This window comes from Pundamilia nyererei, unplaced genomic scaffold, assembly GCF_000239375.1.
Source record: "Pundamilia nyererei isolate P.nyererei 1_Seehausen unplaced genomic scaffold, PunNye1.0 scaffold00044, whole genome shotgun sequence".
In the NCBI taxonomy this organism is placed as follows: Eukaryota; Metazoa; Chordata; class Actinopteri; order Cichliformes; family Cichlidae; genus Pundamilia; species Pundamilia nyererei.
The window spans coordinates 3,766,590-3,782,256 of NW_005187445.1; the positions used below are offsets into that span (position 1 = coordinate 3,766,590).

General features: G+C 38.8%; 1 protein-coding gene across 1 annotated transcript; it reads right to left on the reverse strand.

Annotated features, from left to right (window-relative positions):
• Positions 1-1,790: 1,790 nt before the first annotated feature.
• LOC102192390 (transcription initiation factor TFIID subunit 4) lies at positions 1,791-15,378 on the reverse strand. Its single transcript, XM_005731793.1, has 16 exons — positions 15,125-15,378; positions 14,149-14,961; positions 12,246-12,400; positions 10,744-10,863; positions 9,001-9,156; positions 8,750-8,872; positions 8,533-8,622; positions 7,033-7,260; positions 6,741-6,876; positions 6,205-6,319; positions 5,488-5,657; positions 5,262-5,392; positions 5,029-5,154; positions 4,739-4,795; positions 4,515-4,634; positions 1,791-4,406 (listed from the first exon to the last, which is right to left on the reverse strand). Exons 1-16 carry the CDS (start codon positions 15,357-15,359, stop codon positions 4,239-4,241), a joined length of 2,943 nt encoding a protein of 980 aa, XP_005731850.1. The 5' UTR covers positions 15,360-15,378; the 3' UTR covers positions 1,791-4,238.
• Positions 15,379-15,667: the final 289 nt, after the last annotated feature.

Genomic DNA, 15,667 nt, shown 5'->3' on the forward strand with positions numbered 1-15,667 from the left:
GAATGCTGAGGCATTAAAGTAAGAAAAGAAACAGTGTCCTGGTTTAATAAAGTGCCATAAAGTGAGGAAATGGATGTACGAAAGAGAACGGTAAACAGAATTTTAAGGGGCGAAAAATGTAAATCAGTTTGTGAATCCATTTTCTTTTCTTTTTTAAAATAGATTTTAATTAGTGTAATTACTTATTTAGCTCTTTATTTATTTATTTATTTAAAAAAAGGGTTTTTATTAAATGTTTCATGTTATTTCTATATGTCATTTTTATTGATAAACAGTTCATTTTGGAAATTATTATTGTTTTTGTTAAAATATCAAATAATGAATTTTTTTACAAAGAAATTTTTAGATAATTTATTATATTTGTTTAGACATTAATAAACTAAAGCTTGTAAATGAATTGACTATTGCATAATATTATTGTCCAATAAATCATTAATTCATGAAAAGCATTATTACAATTACTTTTCCCAAGGGGCTACTTAAGTAAGATGAACTCCACTTAGTATTCATTTTATCTCTTTATGAGCTAAATGGTATGGACTTCCACAACAATACCAGTTTTCCATGTGGCCCCTTGGGTTTAATTATTCCCCACATCTGCTCTAGGTCCTCAATACACAAGGACAGCTTCAGGACTGTGGACTGTAAATAAAAGATGGCTGCAACCAAGCAACATAAAAAGAAGACATTTTCCTTTTTTTCGCACATCTATTTATGTGAAATAAAAAAGGAGTCAAGAAAAATGTTGAAGCTTTTTTTATATGAAGGTACATCACAGTGAAATAGTGTAGCATGTAACTTCAAGTGCCAAAGCTGTGTAAACCGTACTGTATCACTTCAAAGTTTGCATGATGTAACAAAACTCTTCTTTAGTTTTCCTGTTGTGGTGAATGAATAGACATTTTTGACTGAAAAATAAGATTACAGTGATGGATCACTAAACCTAAACCTCTTCATGACTTCTGGTCTTAACTTAATCTAAAGACTGGCATTACCTTTACTGTAGTTCTTTAAAGAAGTCAGCAAGAGGTTGGGAGATTAAAAGTTGAAGTTTTATTCTGAGCAAAACATCTTTTGATAACATTTGAAGGTTGGAGGGGAAATGAATTCTTAGTGTTCTACTGTAACAGGCTTCTATTTATGTGATTTTGTGGACCACGACTCGTCATTCTTGTGCCTAATGGGTGCAGAATATTAGAATTTTTTTAACGTGGAAAGAGAGAAACCACTAAAGGCATGTTATCCTTTTACATCACATTTGTCTTTTTCTGAGAGGACATTTTCCTACCTATTGAAAAGCATGAACAAAAAGCACTGTGAGGAATCATTTTAGAAATATAAAAGATCCCTGAGTTGAGCACGTATTTTATAATTTCTACTTCATGGTCTACTTCTTTGATGCATCTGAATAGTTTGAAAGCTATTTACTATGAGCTGTACACTTTCACACCCAGAAGAGATGGAAAATTCAGATGTTATGATTGGACAAGACATAATGTAGTTTGTCAAATCAATATTATGAATTACAATCAGACCATGAAACAGTCCACCTTCTAACTTCATTAGTACTTGACCACGAAGCTCCCAGCACCAGTGTTTGTGCTGACGTTAATGCCAGAGAAGATTTGGAAGTCTGCAGTCTTGAATCAGCAGAGGGTTGCTAATGTTTTCAAATTTGGATAGGGGCTTGATTTTATGCCTCTTTGGTAATGGGACTGAAAATGTCTGAATTCCAATTCCACATTGTGAACCTGTCAGAAATTAAGACCATTAAGACAGAAATAGTTGTTTATGTTTTATTTGGAGAACTTTTTCTCTCAATCCATTATAAAATAGCAATTAAAAACCTTTTTGTTTGAAAATCCTCTATTTACATATAAACAAGTAGCTGTGCAAATTTTACAAGATATTGGCAAGAAAGCATAATATTTTTGTCTCCTTTTGTCACATAATTGTACAAGAAAAATAAGACATTTTTTCGTAATTCAAAATTGTCAAGTAAATCTACAAAGAGCAACTTAAGTATATACAGTAATAAAACTTGCTGATAAACATCTTGTCATAAAATGCTAAAGGTATAAAGACCAAAATTAGTATGTGCGCAAAAATATAAACAATTTATAGAAGGTATGTTCATTTGATTGATTAGTTTTAGAAAACTGATCTGTCAAAGTGCAGTTGTTGCTCTGCATTTCACGTTTACCCAAAATAACCTCTATCATTCATAAATTAAAAAAAAGTGTGGACATTCAACTTATTGAAAAATGTAATTCACTTAAATCGCTGAAATTAGTAATAATATTAGAATCGATTTTAAAATTGACTTTAAAAATCACATTACAGTAAAAATACCCCCAACCTGGCTATGTTAAATTATTAAGAGCCATTTCATTTCCAAAATCATAACAACCTAGTCTTACTTGGTAAGTCTTTAGTTCTGTGGGTGACATTAAATAAAGGCATCATAAAAAACAAAAACAAACAAAAACCGGCTTATTTATTTGCGACAATTTTCAAGAAAAGGAGTAAAATTACCATTTTTGTTTTCAGAATTTAAATTTTTCATTTTTCTCTGCTCTTCTAAATATGTGGACCGTGAGCTCGCTTCCACTGCAGAAAATCTGCCGCTAAAAGTTTACACCAATGACTGCAATCACACTGTGATGAATAACAATTTCTTTGGAGAGGATTTTCACTGTGATTCAGTCCTTGACGTAAATGTCGTACTGACATCAGTGAAGAAATGTATTAACGCTACTAGCAGCTGGAGATGGGAAAGGAAATCTCAGTACTAAACAGTTGCAGTCAAAGTTTTGCAGCTCCATCAATAACAGCGTATACCCTCAGTACGCTTTGTTTATCATTTCTACATGCACAAGTGCAACAGAAGTCACATTCTGTTGTTCAGACAAACTACAGATGACGGTGGCAACCTGCTAGCAACTGCAAGGAGATGTTCAGTGCAGCACCATATACTTCTAGGGAACCAACTTCACATTAGAAACAGCAACAACCTCGAGCAAACATTCACCAATCATTGGCAGAATACATCCTTTTCCCTGGCAACAAGTGGTTACCAAGGGTCACTGACCAGCCTAACTGCTGCCTGAATGGACCATAAGAAATTTATTTCACAGTAGTTGCCAGCAACCTACAGTAACTACTTGCAACTGGTTGGAAAAATGCGCATTTCCCCCTTCTGACTGGCGATTACCAGATGGTTGCCAACCGATCTCTAGGCTTGTATGTGGTGGAGCGCTCCAGAGGTTTAAAAGGAGATGGCCCAAATTTAAGTCAGGTAAAGCTGACAGGTAAAGGGTGGAGTCACGATACCTTATGAGTACATCTTACCTAGTTGCTTTTAATTACTGACGAGCGACATATGGTATTTAAATTCTCTGTAGAAAATACAAGACCCTAATTAAAAAGACTTCAAAATTTGTGCAAGAACTCTCACCATAAATCAGAAATCCTATGACAGTGAGCTCTAATACCACCTCTACACTGCACACAATACATGACACATAAAATATCATTGATTCCAATCACAGACAAAGATAAAAAAGAACAAAACAAAACAACAGCCAACCAACAACAACAACTGTATCCCCAAAAAATCCTCTCATTCTACAAATCTGGAGAGAAGTGTTGGATATATAAAATTCCTTGATCAACACATTCTAATCCATATGGCTTAAACTGTTAAGAAGGCAACTCAGCAGATGATAAGACCGGTTAAGATTAATCTCTGTAAAACGATCCACAGGCATTGCTAAAATATAGTATAAATGTACGATAAATTAAAATCTCTGTTAACAACTTAAATAAACAAGAGTGTCTGCCAAGCACTTCAAAGAGATTTGCTGCTACAGCACAGACGCCACTGACACACGTTTTAAATCTGAAGTGTTCGGTTTGGTAAAGACATTGTTCTTTTGTGTAGCATGAGGCAGTGCATCTTCATTGAGTGTGGTTGGTTGTAACTGCAGAGCTGAGAGGCGCACTGAATTCAGGGCCAAGTTCCAATATTTGCTCCATTTCTCCACTGAAAATACAAAAGTCCTTTTCTTTAAGAGGCTTTTAAAAGCCAAGGTCTCTTCAGCATGACTCCCACAGACAGATGCCTCATAATTCAACAGTGGGTGATCAAAGGAAGTACCGGCAGGAAGGGTCGGAGCCGATGGTCCACTCTGCCTCCTTAATGCCACTGAGTGAAACTAGTCATTTTAATGCGGGTGCTATTTGAGGAAGCCTTTATAGAGCAGGTGTGAGTGACTGGTTCCTCTTTCATTCTCCAGACAGAAGAGCAGGTCCCTGAGGTTGACTCTAGTGATGCGCTGTCGCATAAACTGTCTGGAGCCTGTTCCACCTGAGCCTCCAGTCTGAGAGGGACACGACCCTGATCCCTGGAGGGTGAAACAAAGCAAGGACATTCAATTTTTCATCAACTGCTTTTGTGAATCCAGAAAACTTCAAAATAAGCACATTCCTACTTTGGGTTAATCACACCTCACCTCTGCATTGGCACCTCTACCCGGTGAGTCCATTTTCCGCTTTTTCCTTGGGCCGATTGCTGCCAGCGCTGTTAGGTTGGCTTCTCTCTGCCTGATTTGAGCCAGCTCCTGCTGCTGCATCTGAAATACAAGTAGTAACACGTACATTCAACGTACAGGCAAACTCATAACAATGCTTCAAAAAGAAAGCAATCACCCAGGATATTATTTTAGCATATACTTACTTCTTTGGCCTTCTGTTTCAGTCGGAGTTGCTCCGGGTCTTCTTGCCGTGACCGAGACTGAAATAATATCGAGGACATTTTAATATTTCAAAAAGGATATGTAGAATTTATTAAATGACTTGTTTTATTCATTCACTCTCTCAGTTTCCATGTCTGGCATTTGGTGATGGCAGGGAAAATGTATATTAATGACAATGACCCAAGAGCACTCACTTGCCTTCTCTGTATAATTATGCATACAAGATTGTTTCTGTCAGTGATACCGTGTGTCCTTGTTCGAATGCTGTTACCTTGGCAGCTTTCAAGAGGATCTCTCTCTCCTGCTCTTCCTTCCTTTGCTTCTCCATTTGATCCAGCTGCTCAAAGAATTTGAGCTGGGTTCGCACATCGCTCGCCTGCTCATACTGTTCATCTTCCTGGAGTTGGCATGAAAAGCGAGGACAGACAGGAAAATGAAACAAGAGATCTTAAAACACAGTAGTGAGTGGGCCTCCCCTACTCTACAATTGCAATCAATTATCACCTTAAAAGTCAAGTTCTTCTGCTGTGCAACATGTGACACCTTTTCCAGTATGTCTTGCAGGCGCTGCTGTGTGGCATGGGAAATGTAGTTGATCACATCTGTGCCCAACTCACTGACACTGAACTTCTTACCTGTCGCAACAGGAGTGAGTATGGATAAAGCTTTAGACGGTGTCAGCATACTGAGGAACATGCTGTGCATTTTCTCGACAGTGTACGTCTCTCACCAATGTCCAGAACTATCCGGGTGAGTAAAGAGGTGGAAAGGAAGGTCTCGTCCTTACAGGAACGAGTCACCATGCCAACAAGCTCGGAGTTGGTTGCTAAGATACGGGCACTCTCTTCTGACAAGTTGACTCCTGCCATTGAGGCCACATCGTTGATATCGTCATCGTCCCTGGAGAAGCGACAAAAACAGTTTTCTTACTTTTTGTGTCTTAATCACATTTATACAGAATAAATACAACATTAAAAAAAACCAACACAACACACACAGAGTACTTGGCACTGTATGATGACAAAGAGAGGTGTTATCCTTAATATGGGTATCACAGGTGTACAGCTCTGGCTGTGGTCCCAATCACCTGTAATTATAACCTTCTATTCATGAGGCAACCAATTAGAAGCACTTGTTTAACACAGTTAATGAACTAAGGAGCTGCACAAAGGATAATAAAGTAAATAATTTCTGTTCTGAATTGTGAAAAGCTACTCTAGTAGAGGCCAAGACTGAAAATATGGTGCTGGAAGTCAGTATGACAGGTAAACTTTAAGATAAAAGTAACAACAGCAATAAACTGCATTAATTTATCTTACGGTTGGCACATAAAAAGTTATGACATCATGTAAGTTTCTATGGATACTTAATTCTCTGTGAACGCATATACAGATACTGGTATTTAACAGTGAGTTGGATTTCTTTTTTTTTTTTTGGTCTCTCGTACCTGAAAGTGCCTCCTCCTTCCTTCAGCTTGTTCTTCTGAGCTGCACCGAAGGAAGGCTGACTGAAAGCTTGTATTCCTTTGGGTGCTGGAGCCAATGTCTGCTTCACTGCTGGTACTAAAAATCATAAACAGTAGCAAAAACAGGTTTTCTGTAGTGAATTTAGACTAATGAAAGGCAGCTGCACCTAAAACTATTAGAGCACGCAGTAGAATTTGAATATACACTTGACTCTTGTATTCTTGGACTTTGTGTCTTGCAATTACAAACAGTAGCCACAAGGTGGTAGCACTTCCATAGACGTGTTAAATGCATTAAAGACAGAAGCTAAACTCAAGCTGAACAACTGCAATTTAGTGGATTTTAGTGATGCTATTGCATTAGTGGACCATGGGGATGTTTTCATGGATATCCATTTGAAACTGTATGAGGTACTAAAGTAATGAAATACAACACTGAGACTGAACATTGAAACTAACTGTACATTGATCAGTAATAAATATCAGTTAAGCATTAAACAAATATTAATATGACCCACTTGTTTGTAGCTGCTTGATAACCTGTGGCTGGCCCACGATGATGCGACTGTGAGTTTGTCCTCTCAGTGTTACCACGGCAGACTGAGCCAGCGTCACCGGTGGCCTCACAATGGTCCCCTGTTGCTGGGGTACTATCTGTGCACATTCAGAAAAAGACTAAGAATGAGAAACCTAAAAGAAAGCACACAAATGAAAGAAGTAGAGACAGGCATATATTCAGAAGCGTCCACTTGTTCATACATGTTCATCAATATATTCCGATACAGGTAATAGCAAAAAAAAAACCATTACCAGTCCCGGTTTACTGTGAGGCGTCTGTGTAAGGCTGATAACTGTGGTTTTGGTTGTGGCAGGGCTGGTGGTTGTAGTGATGGTGGTGGAGAGAGGAGGTCGCAGCACCACAGCAGTGAGTGCTGTGGAGGCTGCTGCTGCAGGCTGAGGGCTCAGCTGAGGCAGCAGGCTTTGTTGGATGAAGGCCTCTGAATCTGGGGTCATCTGGCGCAGCGCTGGAAGACTTCTCTACAGTCAGAATGAATGAAGTGTGTATGTATTCAGTTCATAATGTGAATGAGTCAGTTAGTTGTGGTTATTGTGCTGGGGTCTTGGCCAGAGTACTCTTTAAAAAGAGAGGCTTTTACCTGGATAAGTAAAGAATATAATAGAAAGAAATCTAACAGAAGCAGCTCTTAGTGATAAATGATTAAATTTCTATCATTTCTACACATCACATAATACTCGAAAGAAACTGCAGTGCATAGAATTTAGTCTATGATGTAAGTGAAGTTCATTATGTAAGTGGAGTTCAGAAAAGTTTTTTTTCTTTTTCATTTCTGTTCTTTGACTTTTCAACAAGAAACTATTGCAGAAGCTATATGAAACAACATGCTTTAGAGATTTTTTTAATATTATGAAATAGCTTTATTGATTTGATTATGAAAGAGAAATGCAGAGAGAATAAATTTGCCCCATCCTTTCTAGATTTTTAAAGCTACCTGTCTGGCTACTACATCACCATGTCAGCCAGCAGAGCAGATATTTCCTCTAGTTTTTCAGTAGCATTTAAGTCCATGTGTGACAAATTGCTATAGCTTTTGGCCTGGTCCTGATTAAGGCTGCAAATCCTCCGCTCACCTGCACTCTAATCTCTGTCATGGAGTGGGTACATGTGTGCGAATGCACACCTAGCAGTAGAAGTCACCAACCACTGGCTTCTTTTTGATACAGTGAATTTTAGGATTAGCGTTAACTGCTGCCTACAAAACAGGTAAAAGATGGCTTGCAAATTTTACTTTCCAAAATGCTGTTAAAAAAATTGGTCAAGGTGAAGACCAACACAACCTTCAGATAAAGTTGCATTTGTTTGGCAGGAATGCAAATTAAAGTCCCATGTGACCACAAAGGAGCTTACCTTTATATTGTGGAGCATCTACATTATCAGCTTTCGGCCCAAAATCACATGATAACAATTGACAACACTGAGTAAACTGTTAAGGGGGAAAATATTCTGCTTTGAGGCTAGAAATAAGGTTTCCATGAAATATTAATCAATTTAAGCAAAAATGCTGCAGTGATCCTAAGCATGCCTCAGAACCATTATTGAAAATCTGTGGGCAGATCCTAAACATTCCCAATGGACAAGATGTGCAATAATGTGAGAAAATTCTCTAATCAAAGACAAGAGTCTTGATGGCTTTTAAGTTTGTGAGTAATACAGTGTTCAAATGTAAGTCCCAAAGTTACAGAACAATGTAATAACTTTGGTTTTGTCTGCAGGTGTGTCACTAATCTCACCTTGAGAAAAGGTACAAGGTATGGCTGCGGTGATGAGTTGAGCTCCTGGTATAACCTACTGGTAAAATCTTCTGGCTCTATCTTTGCTTCCTGTTACAAGGAAAAAAAACAAAAACATGATGGATGAGAATACATCATACATAAATAAACTTTGAAGGAATTTCACCAGGAGAAAGATTAAGTGTCAACCCAGAGAAGGTAAGAGGGAGAGAAGTACCAGTAGGTTCTTGACGAGCTCCTTAACATTAGCTGTGGTCTCAGACGACTGTTTCCCGCTGGATGCCAGCTTGATCAGTGTCGACAGAAAATTTCTACATTTTTTCACATTCTCCAGCGTCTCCTGCAAGCACACACAAATATTTTCTCTCAAATATTTACATAATACATGAAAAAAAATACATTAAATAGGGTGTAGGGAAAAAGGTATTTTTTGCTGTTCATCAATCATGGTTAGCAATTCTCTCTTACAGCTGTGACAGGTGTCGGAGTGACAGGGGTTGCAGTAGCTCCAACGGGCCCCACCCTCTGTGCTACTGCTGTGGAGGCAGATCCGGGCTGCACTGTGGTGGCGGTTCCTAGCGGCTGTCCTGCGGTGGTAGCAACTCCTCCCAGCATGATGGTGTTCTGTATGTGTCAGTGAATATGCACTTGAAATTAGACGCAAGAAAAATGATGAGGTCAGAAACAGCTTTAACACGAGCAGGCCTGTTGAACAGTGCATTTCCTTTTTTTCCACATAACAGTGGTGTTCTATGAATTTTACTTTTTATATACACAAACGCTTTAGAGCTTACTTTAAAAGCATGATCTGGAAAAAAAAAAAACTAACAAGGTTTAGCAAAAATATATTTAAGGAATTTCCATGGCAATAAGGACATAAAAGATGAATAGAAGCAGCAATGTTTTTAAAAGTGAGCAAACAAGCCAGCCAGAGAGGAACTGAAAACAACTGTGTTGACCTTGTTGCAAAATCCCATCCTTTCATGCCACAGTTAGACCGTTTGGCAGAAAAATTGACCATATAATCTATGAAACAGATTCTGTGCTTGTTTTTTTAAAAACCATCTCACAGTAGGAAATTAGTCCTAACGAGTTCATGGAGGATACATTCAGCTTTTACTTGAGCAACAGTAATAAGAGTCTTACTTTAATATTCTCATATACCAAGAACCTTCTGCACAGCTGCTCTCAGCAGGTGTACAGTAACAGGCACACATTCCCTGACAAATAGAAAAATTATGAAGTGTAATTCATTGCAAATAACAACAACACTCTGCAGACACTTCAGACACACCGCTGGCAATTCTAACTGAAGCAAATGTCATGTAAGTAGCAGCATGAGTTAGACTAATTTGGGTCAACTGTGTGAGATTAATGGAGACAGGATGTGACCGAGATCATAGTGAGGACCACTTGTCCAGATGTGGAAGATGAGAGAGTAGTGGTTTTAATCCAGGTCACAAGGGGGTATGAGAAACAATGACAATGAGATTTGTTTGTTTTTTTTCCTAAAAAAAATTCCTTTAAATTATTCTTAATGTTAAAGATGATTGAAAAGATGCCTGGGTATGGCTATATGTAGGAACTGTTAAAAACAAATTGGGAATGATTCAAAAACTACACAGGAGTTTACGACCAAAATTACATGAAACCATTCAAGGTTCAGAGAACTTGGAAAAATCTCTGCACACAAGGAATGAGGCCAAAATCCAGCAGTGAATAGATGTTATGTTTGGGCTGTTAGGCAGACCTACATTAAAAACAGAGATGATTCTGTAGTGAAAAATCACATGAGCATGAGATTGGAAAAGCTTTAAAAACTACAGTTCATAAGTGCATCTACAGGGGCAATTTAAGACAACTTTTTAAGATACTTTTTCCCTTGGTTTTAGTCTATTGTAGGGTCTCAGATCTATAAATTTTTCTAAAAAAAAAAAAAAAAAACTTTTTGAAATTTGATCATTTGATTTACAGGTGATTCTATTCCTATTTTAATAATGTTTTACACAGCTTCGCTCTGGACAAGAGTATGCAATGCCTGGGTTCAAACCAGGCCAGGATGTTTGACTTAACCCATTAGGGATAGTGTGAAAAAACAGAGCTTCCCCAGGAAAACCGCAAAAGCATAGGGGGAAAATGCAAACTGAGCCTATGGGTTACACTTGGTGTTATGGAAATGAATCATTTGATTTAAATATAGTGAGAGTTTACCTGCAGAACAGGAGGCCTCTGTAGTGCGGTGGTAGCTGTCACAGTGGTCTGAACTGTGGAACACTGTTTAATAATGGTGGTGGGAGTAACAGGACGAGCCAGCAGTGGTGCACCTGGTGCCTGCAGGACATATAAAAGAAGATGTTACGCTTTTGGCAGGCAGTGGAGCAGCAGGGGTTTTTCGGACACATGCTATATTGCTTAATAAAAAATAAATAAATAAATAACAAAAATCAGAAAATATTCAAAAAGTTACATATTAGTAGTAGTATATAGTATATGTTTTTAAGTTGGATGCAACAGTTACTCTGTGGAACGAAAATTAAATCAGAAATACTTGTTTTGTAAATGTTTACCAAGCAGAGGCACAGTATTTATGTTGAAGCAGTCACCAAAACTCAATTATAAACAGAAAGTAAAATAGTGATTAAGTTTATCCTTACTTTGAAGTTACAAGAGAGGTGTAATGTGAAAGAAGTTCAGCACAGCTTTCTTTGCATTACCTGGCATGTCAAAAACTAAAACCCCTGCTAGAAGTGAATGGGTATCACTTCAGTGGTTATCTACTTCCAGTGTTAACGCAGGCTTTCTGCCTCAGGCTCTGTGGACGCTAACAAAAAAAAGGGGGCATTTTACGCATCACGAGTGCCGCCTACTTCGATCAGATGACGATAAAACGTGATAAAAATCTATAAAGAGCATAAAATTTTTACATGCAATATAAAAGAAAGGAAAATGCAACCCCGTTACAAGTAAGATAGGAAATTAATACAGCAGAAAATTATTAATCTCGGGATTTAGCGCACTGAGGTGTAAAATAAACATTTCTATTTGAGTTAATCATTTTAATGCCGAGTGCACTCTCAGTCCTGCTTAGTTCTAAAATGACGGCTGCATGTTAGAGCTCTGAAACTTTCAACTGGACACATTTAAACATTAAATGGTACTGTCCCAAAGCCTGATAAGGGGACTGAAAATCACTTTAGTGAAAATTCAGTGAAAATGTGACAATTTACAGGTGACTTTAAATTAAAAACCCTGAGCACGACCTGCTTCCAACCAGGTTATGTGTTTAGCATAAGATATCACTGTGAAAACCAGATAAAAAGGAACATATTTATGTATATGTAGCTTTAAAAATGATATGTTAATGTTACTGGTATAGACAGCATTGAATATGTCTATGAGTCACTGTAGATGGGATGTGGATGACCAGAGAAGAAAAAAAAAATCAATAAAAGACAACTAATTTGAATTAATATAACTGATGTTGGGAATATAAACAAGTTTACTGGTTTTGCCGGACTGAACTTTATTTCAGTAAAAATTCACTTGTACTCTTTTACTGTTAAAGACTAATAAATCAAATGTGAATTGGGAGGAATGACCTTTTTTGGGTTCTGAGAAAAAGTCTGAGAACCAACTGTTACAGAAGGTTTACAGAACTGTACAGGTATCTGAGTCATATTTTCTGCGTTTGACTGTATCTAGCAGATCTGTACCTGTAGGGATGTGATCTGGACAGGTGGAGTGCTTGTGGGAGCTGGAGGTCGTGGAGTCATGGCGCTTTGTGACTGCGACTGAGCTTGCATTTGAGCCAAAGCCTGCTGGGGAATCATCAGCAGTTGCCCACTCTCACTGCGAACCAAGACCATTCCTGTACGTGCCAAATATCCAAGGAGTTAAAATATTAAAAGGTCATTATCTTCCTGTCCCAATGAGTCACCAAAAAAAGGATGTATGCACGCATGTATGCATCAATAGTGAGCCCTATTTAGTCCTAAGCCACTCAGCAACTTGTCAAACCAAAATGAGCCACAAGCATGTTAGCAGAGTCTGACTGATATATGTGACAATATTAAAACATTTATTTTGTTAGGAGTATAATGCAGGAGAGAGAGACTTGGGGCAATAAAGGAATAGTTTATACAGAAGAACAGCCCCATTTCAGTCTTTACAAAACTCTGTCTGCAAAAGAGCAGAGCAATCAGTGATGCAGGGATGAGCGGCGTCTTCAAAGTAAATAGAACTAATAGTAAAGTTAATAAACAATTACCCCACCATTTTCCTGTCTCAACATAACTCTTAAATGCTTAAATACGTATGCCAGTATACCCATATTTATTATTATTGGAATTTTATATTTATAAAAAATTGATATTACCAGAAAAAAAACGTTATCAGTCAGGGTCTATATGGCAGCATAAATAAAAAAAAGTTCAAGTCACAATCCACCATGCAAAAAGCTAAAAACATTCTTGTTTCTGCTCAAAATAACATGTCTTCTTGCCACCAATTTATTTTTATTGTATGGCAGTGTAATACTATGCACCACACCCTTATGTCAACAGTGTCTGTTAAAGAGGTGACAACATGACTCTACTACATAATAATAACACAGACATTCTAAGACTGGCCAAATAAATGGCCAGAGCTGTTTCATCAAGGCTACAAAGTGGGAATACCTTGGAATCAGAATCAGAAGACTTTATTTATCCCCAAGGGGCAATTAAATCTGCCATGGAAGAAATCTGCCATTAATACAGTGGCCTACAACAAAGAACTATATCCTACAGGGAGGCCACAAAGGGGATTTTCCATTCTAAATTGCAAATAGATGCATTTGTCAAAAATGATGTTGTTTGTTTTAGTATTTGTATTTGATTTAGTATCTGTATTTGATCTGGATTCATTTTCTAATATAATAATTCTTTATTTTATGCTATACTGAGCATAAAATAGAATCACTGCACTTTTACAAAACCCTGAAATAACAGTTCACAACTGAGACAAAAATGCTAACCTGAAGACTTTGCATACTCAACACATGCATCCCAGAAAGTTGATTCAGTTCATTTGAACGTGGCATTATCAGTCGGAAAAATGTTTCATTATGCATTCAAGTGACTTTATCAGTCAGTCACTTGGATAAGTGATGAAATATTTCTCCCACTGAAAACAGTGCATCCAGATAGAGGGAATCAACTTTCTGGGACTTCCTTACATGCATTATTGAGCATGCATCAATACATTTTAACACATGCATCCAAACACACATAATGCTTGAGAGATATCCTGTATATTTTATCCAGCTGGTGCTATTATAATAGGATGTAATCGTCTCAGACAAGACAAACTAAAAAGAATCAATAGACTGGAATGGACAGCTACATTGATAAACTATATGAAGAATGTGTTGGCTGAGTTCCACTGAGTCCTGCTTTTAATCTGCTACAGAACCCTGGCCACCTCTAAAGTTGCTACTAAGCTACTACAATGTGTTTCAAATCATCTATTGCCTGCAAAGGCATCTCGGGAAACCGTTAAAGTTAATAATACTAATAATAATAATAATAATAATAATAATCATCTTCCACATGCTCTCAGACTTTACAACTCAATTACCTGGAGGCAGCTGAATGTTTTGGATATTTGGGGCGTTTTGTTGAGGCTGAGCGAGTCGAGGAGCTAACACCTGTGGAACAATAGTTCGTATTCCACCGGGAGTTGCAGCAACTGTTGAAGGTACTGAAGTCCTCAAGCCCTGCAAAACAGTCGGACTCCTCACTGTCGCTGTCGTCCCTGTAGCAACAACTGAAGCCACGACGTGGGCACCAGTAGGCAAGATAACTTTTGGGCAGTCAGTTTTGCTAGCAGGAGAGCCAGTTGTGCTGGTAACACTGACAGACGGTGACGTTAAAACTGTGGTTGGACTGCCTGTACTTGGTGAAGGGTTCATGGAGGTTTGCATAGGTGGCCTCACCAGCGTGATTGTGGGAACAGTTTTCACAGAAGGCTGGGACGAGATAACAGACGAAGTCACAACATTTTGCGCGTTCAAAGTAGCTCGGATAATAGTACTAGGTGTTCCAGGCAGACCTGCTGCGCTTGGTTTGCTCACAGAAACAGGTCCGTTGTTGAGGAGTGTGACAGCACCGGGCTGCGAGTTGTTGCTGTCAGCGGGTCCGCCTGCGGTTATTTGACAGTTCATCACCACGGCACCTCCATTCAGAGTTTGCGCATCGGTCGCTCCAGGTCTGCCAGCGCCAGCTGTTGCATCTAGTGTAACCATAACAACTCCACTGGCTGCGTCCGACTTGGACTGACTCTGAATGGCTGTCACACTCGGTCCTGCCGTCGATGTGATCCCTGCTGCCCCATCCATGCTTGAACCCAGGGACCCCGTACTGTTACTGACACCTCCTTGCGCTCCTGTCCCTGCAGCAGCGGAAACACATGAAAACAAGGGGAGTGTCGAGCAACTCTCCGATTCGCTTTAGTTTCGGGACACAGACAAGTGAAGCCAAATAAGCTATAACCAGCTGAGTAACGTGACCAAAATTAGCTAATGTTAGCTAACCGGAGTGCGCAGCTATCTTACCTGCTTTAGCAAGCTCTTGTTGTGAAAGTCCCATTTTGCTACCCTGAACATTTAAACTACTACCTAGAGCTGAGTTTCCGCCATGATTTTCTGCAGACGGGGCCCTAGCGGTTGTGTTATCGCGCCTTGTTTCTGTTAGTTCAGACTCCAGGGATCCATCTAGGTCACTAACTACTTTTTCGTCCACCTCTGTGCTCAAGAAAACATCACCCAGCAAATCGGAGCCCGCCGCCATCTTTTCCCAGCTACGCTCGTTCGTGAGACGCATGCGCCGATTGGATGCATCCTCCGTGACGCGACCTTAACTCGCCTCATGATTGGCTGTTGGATAAAAATAAAACCTGGAACAAATGGTTGCGAGCTGCAGTGTAAAGTGCCACCGCAGTCGGACTATTTCGTTGGAAATAGGCGACACCGCTCACAGAGTTGTGCCTTGTGGAGCATTAGCACATCGAAGAAACTGTCAGATAGTTCTCATGCATTATCACATGATTTCAAAGATACACTATTTTACTCTCTGGACAATCCAAAATGGCTGCGTTG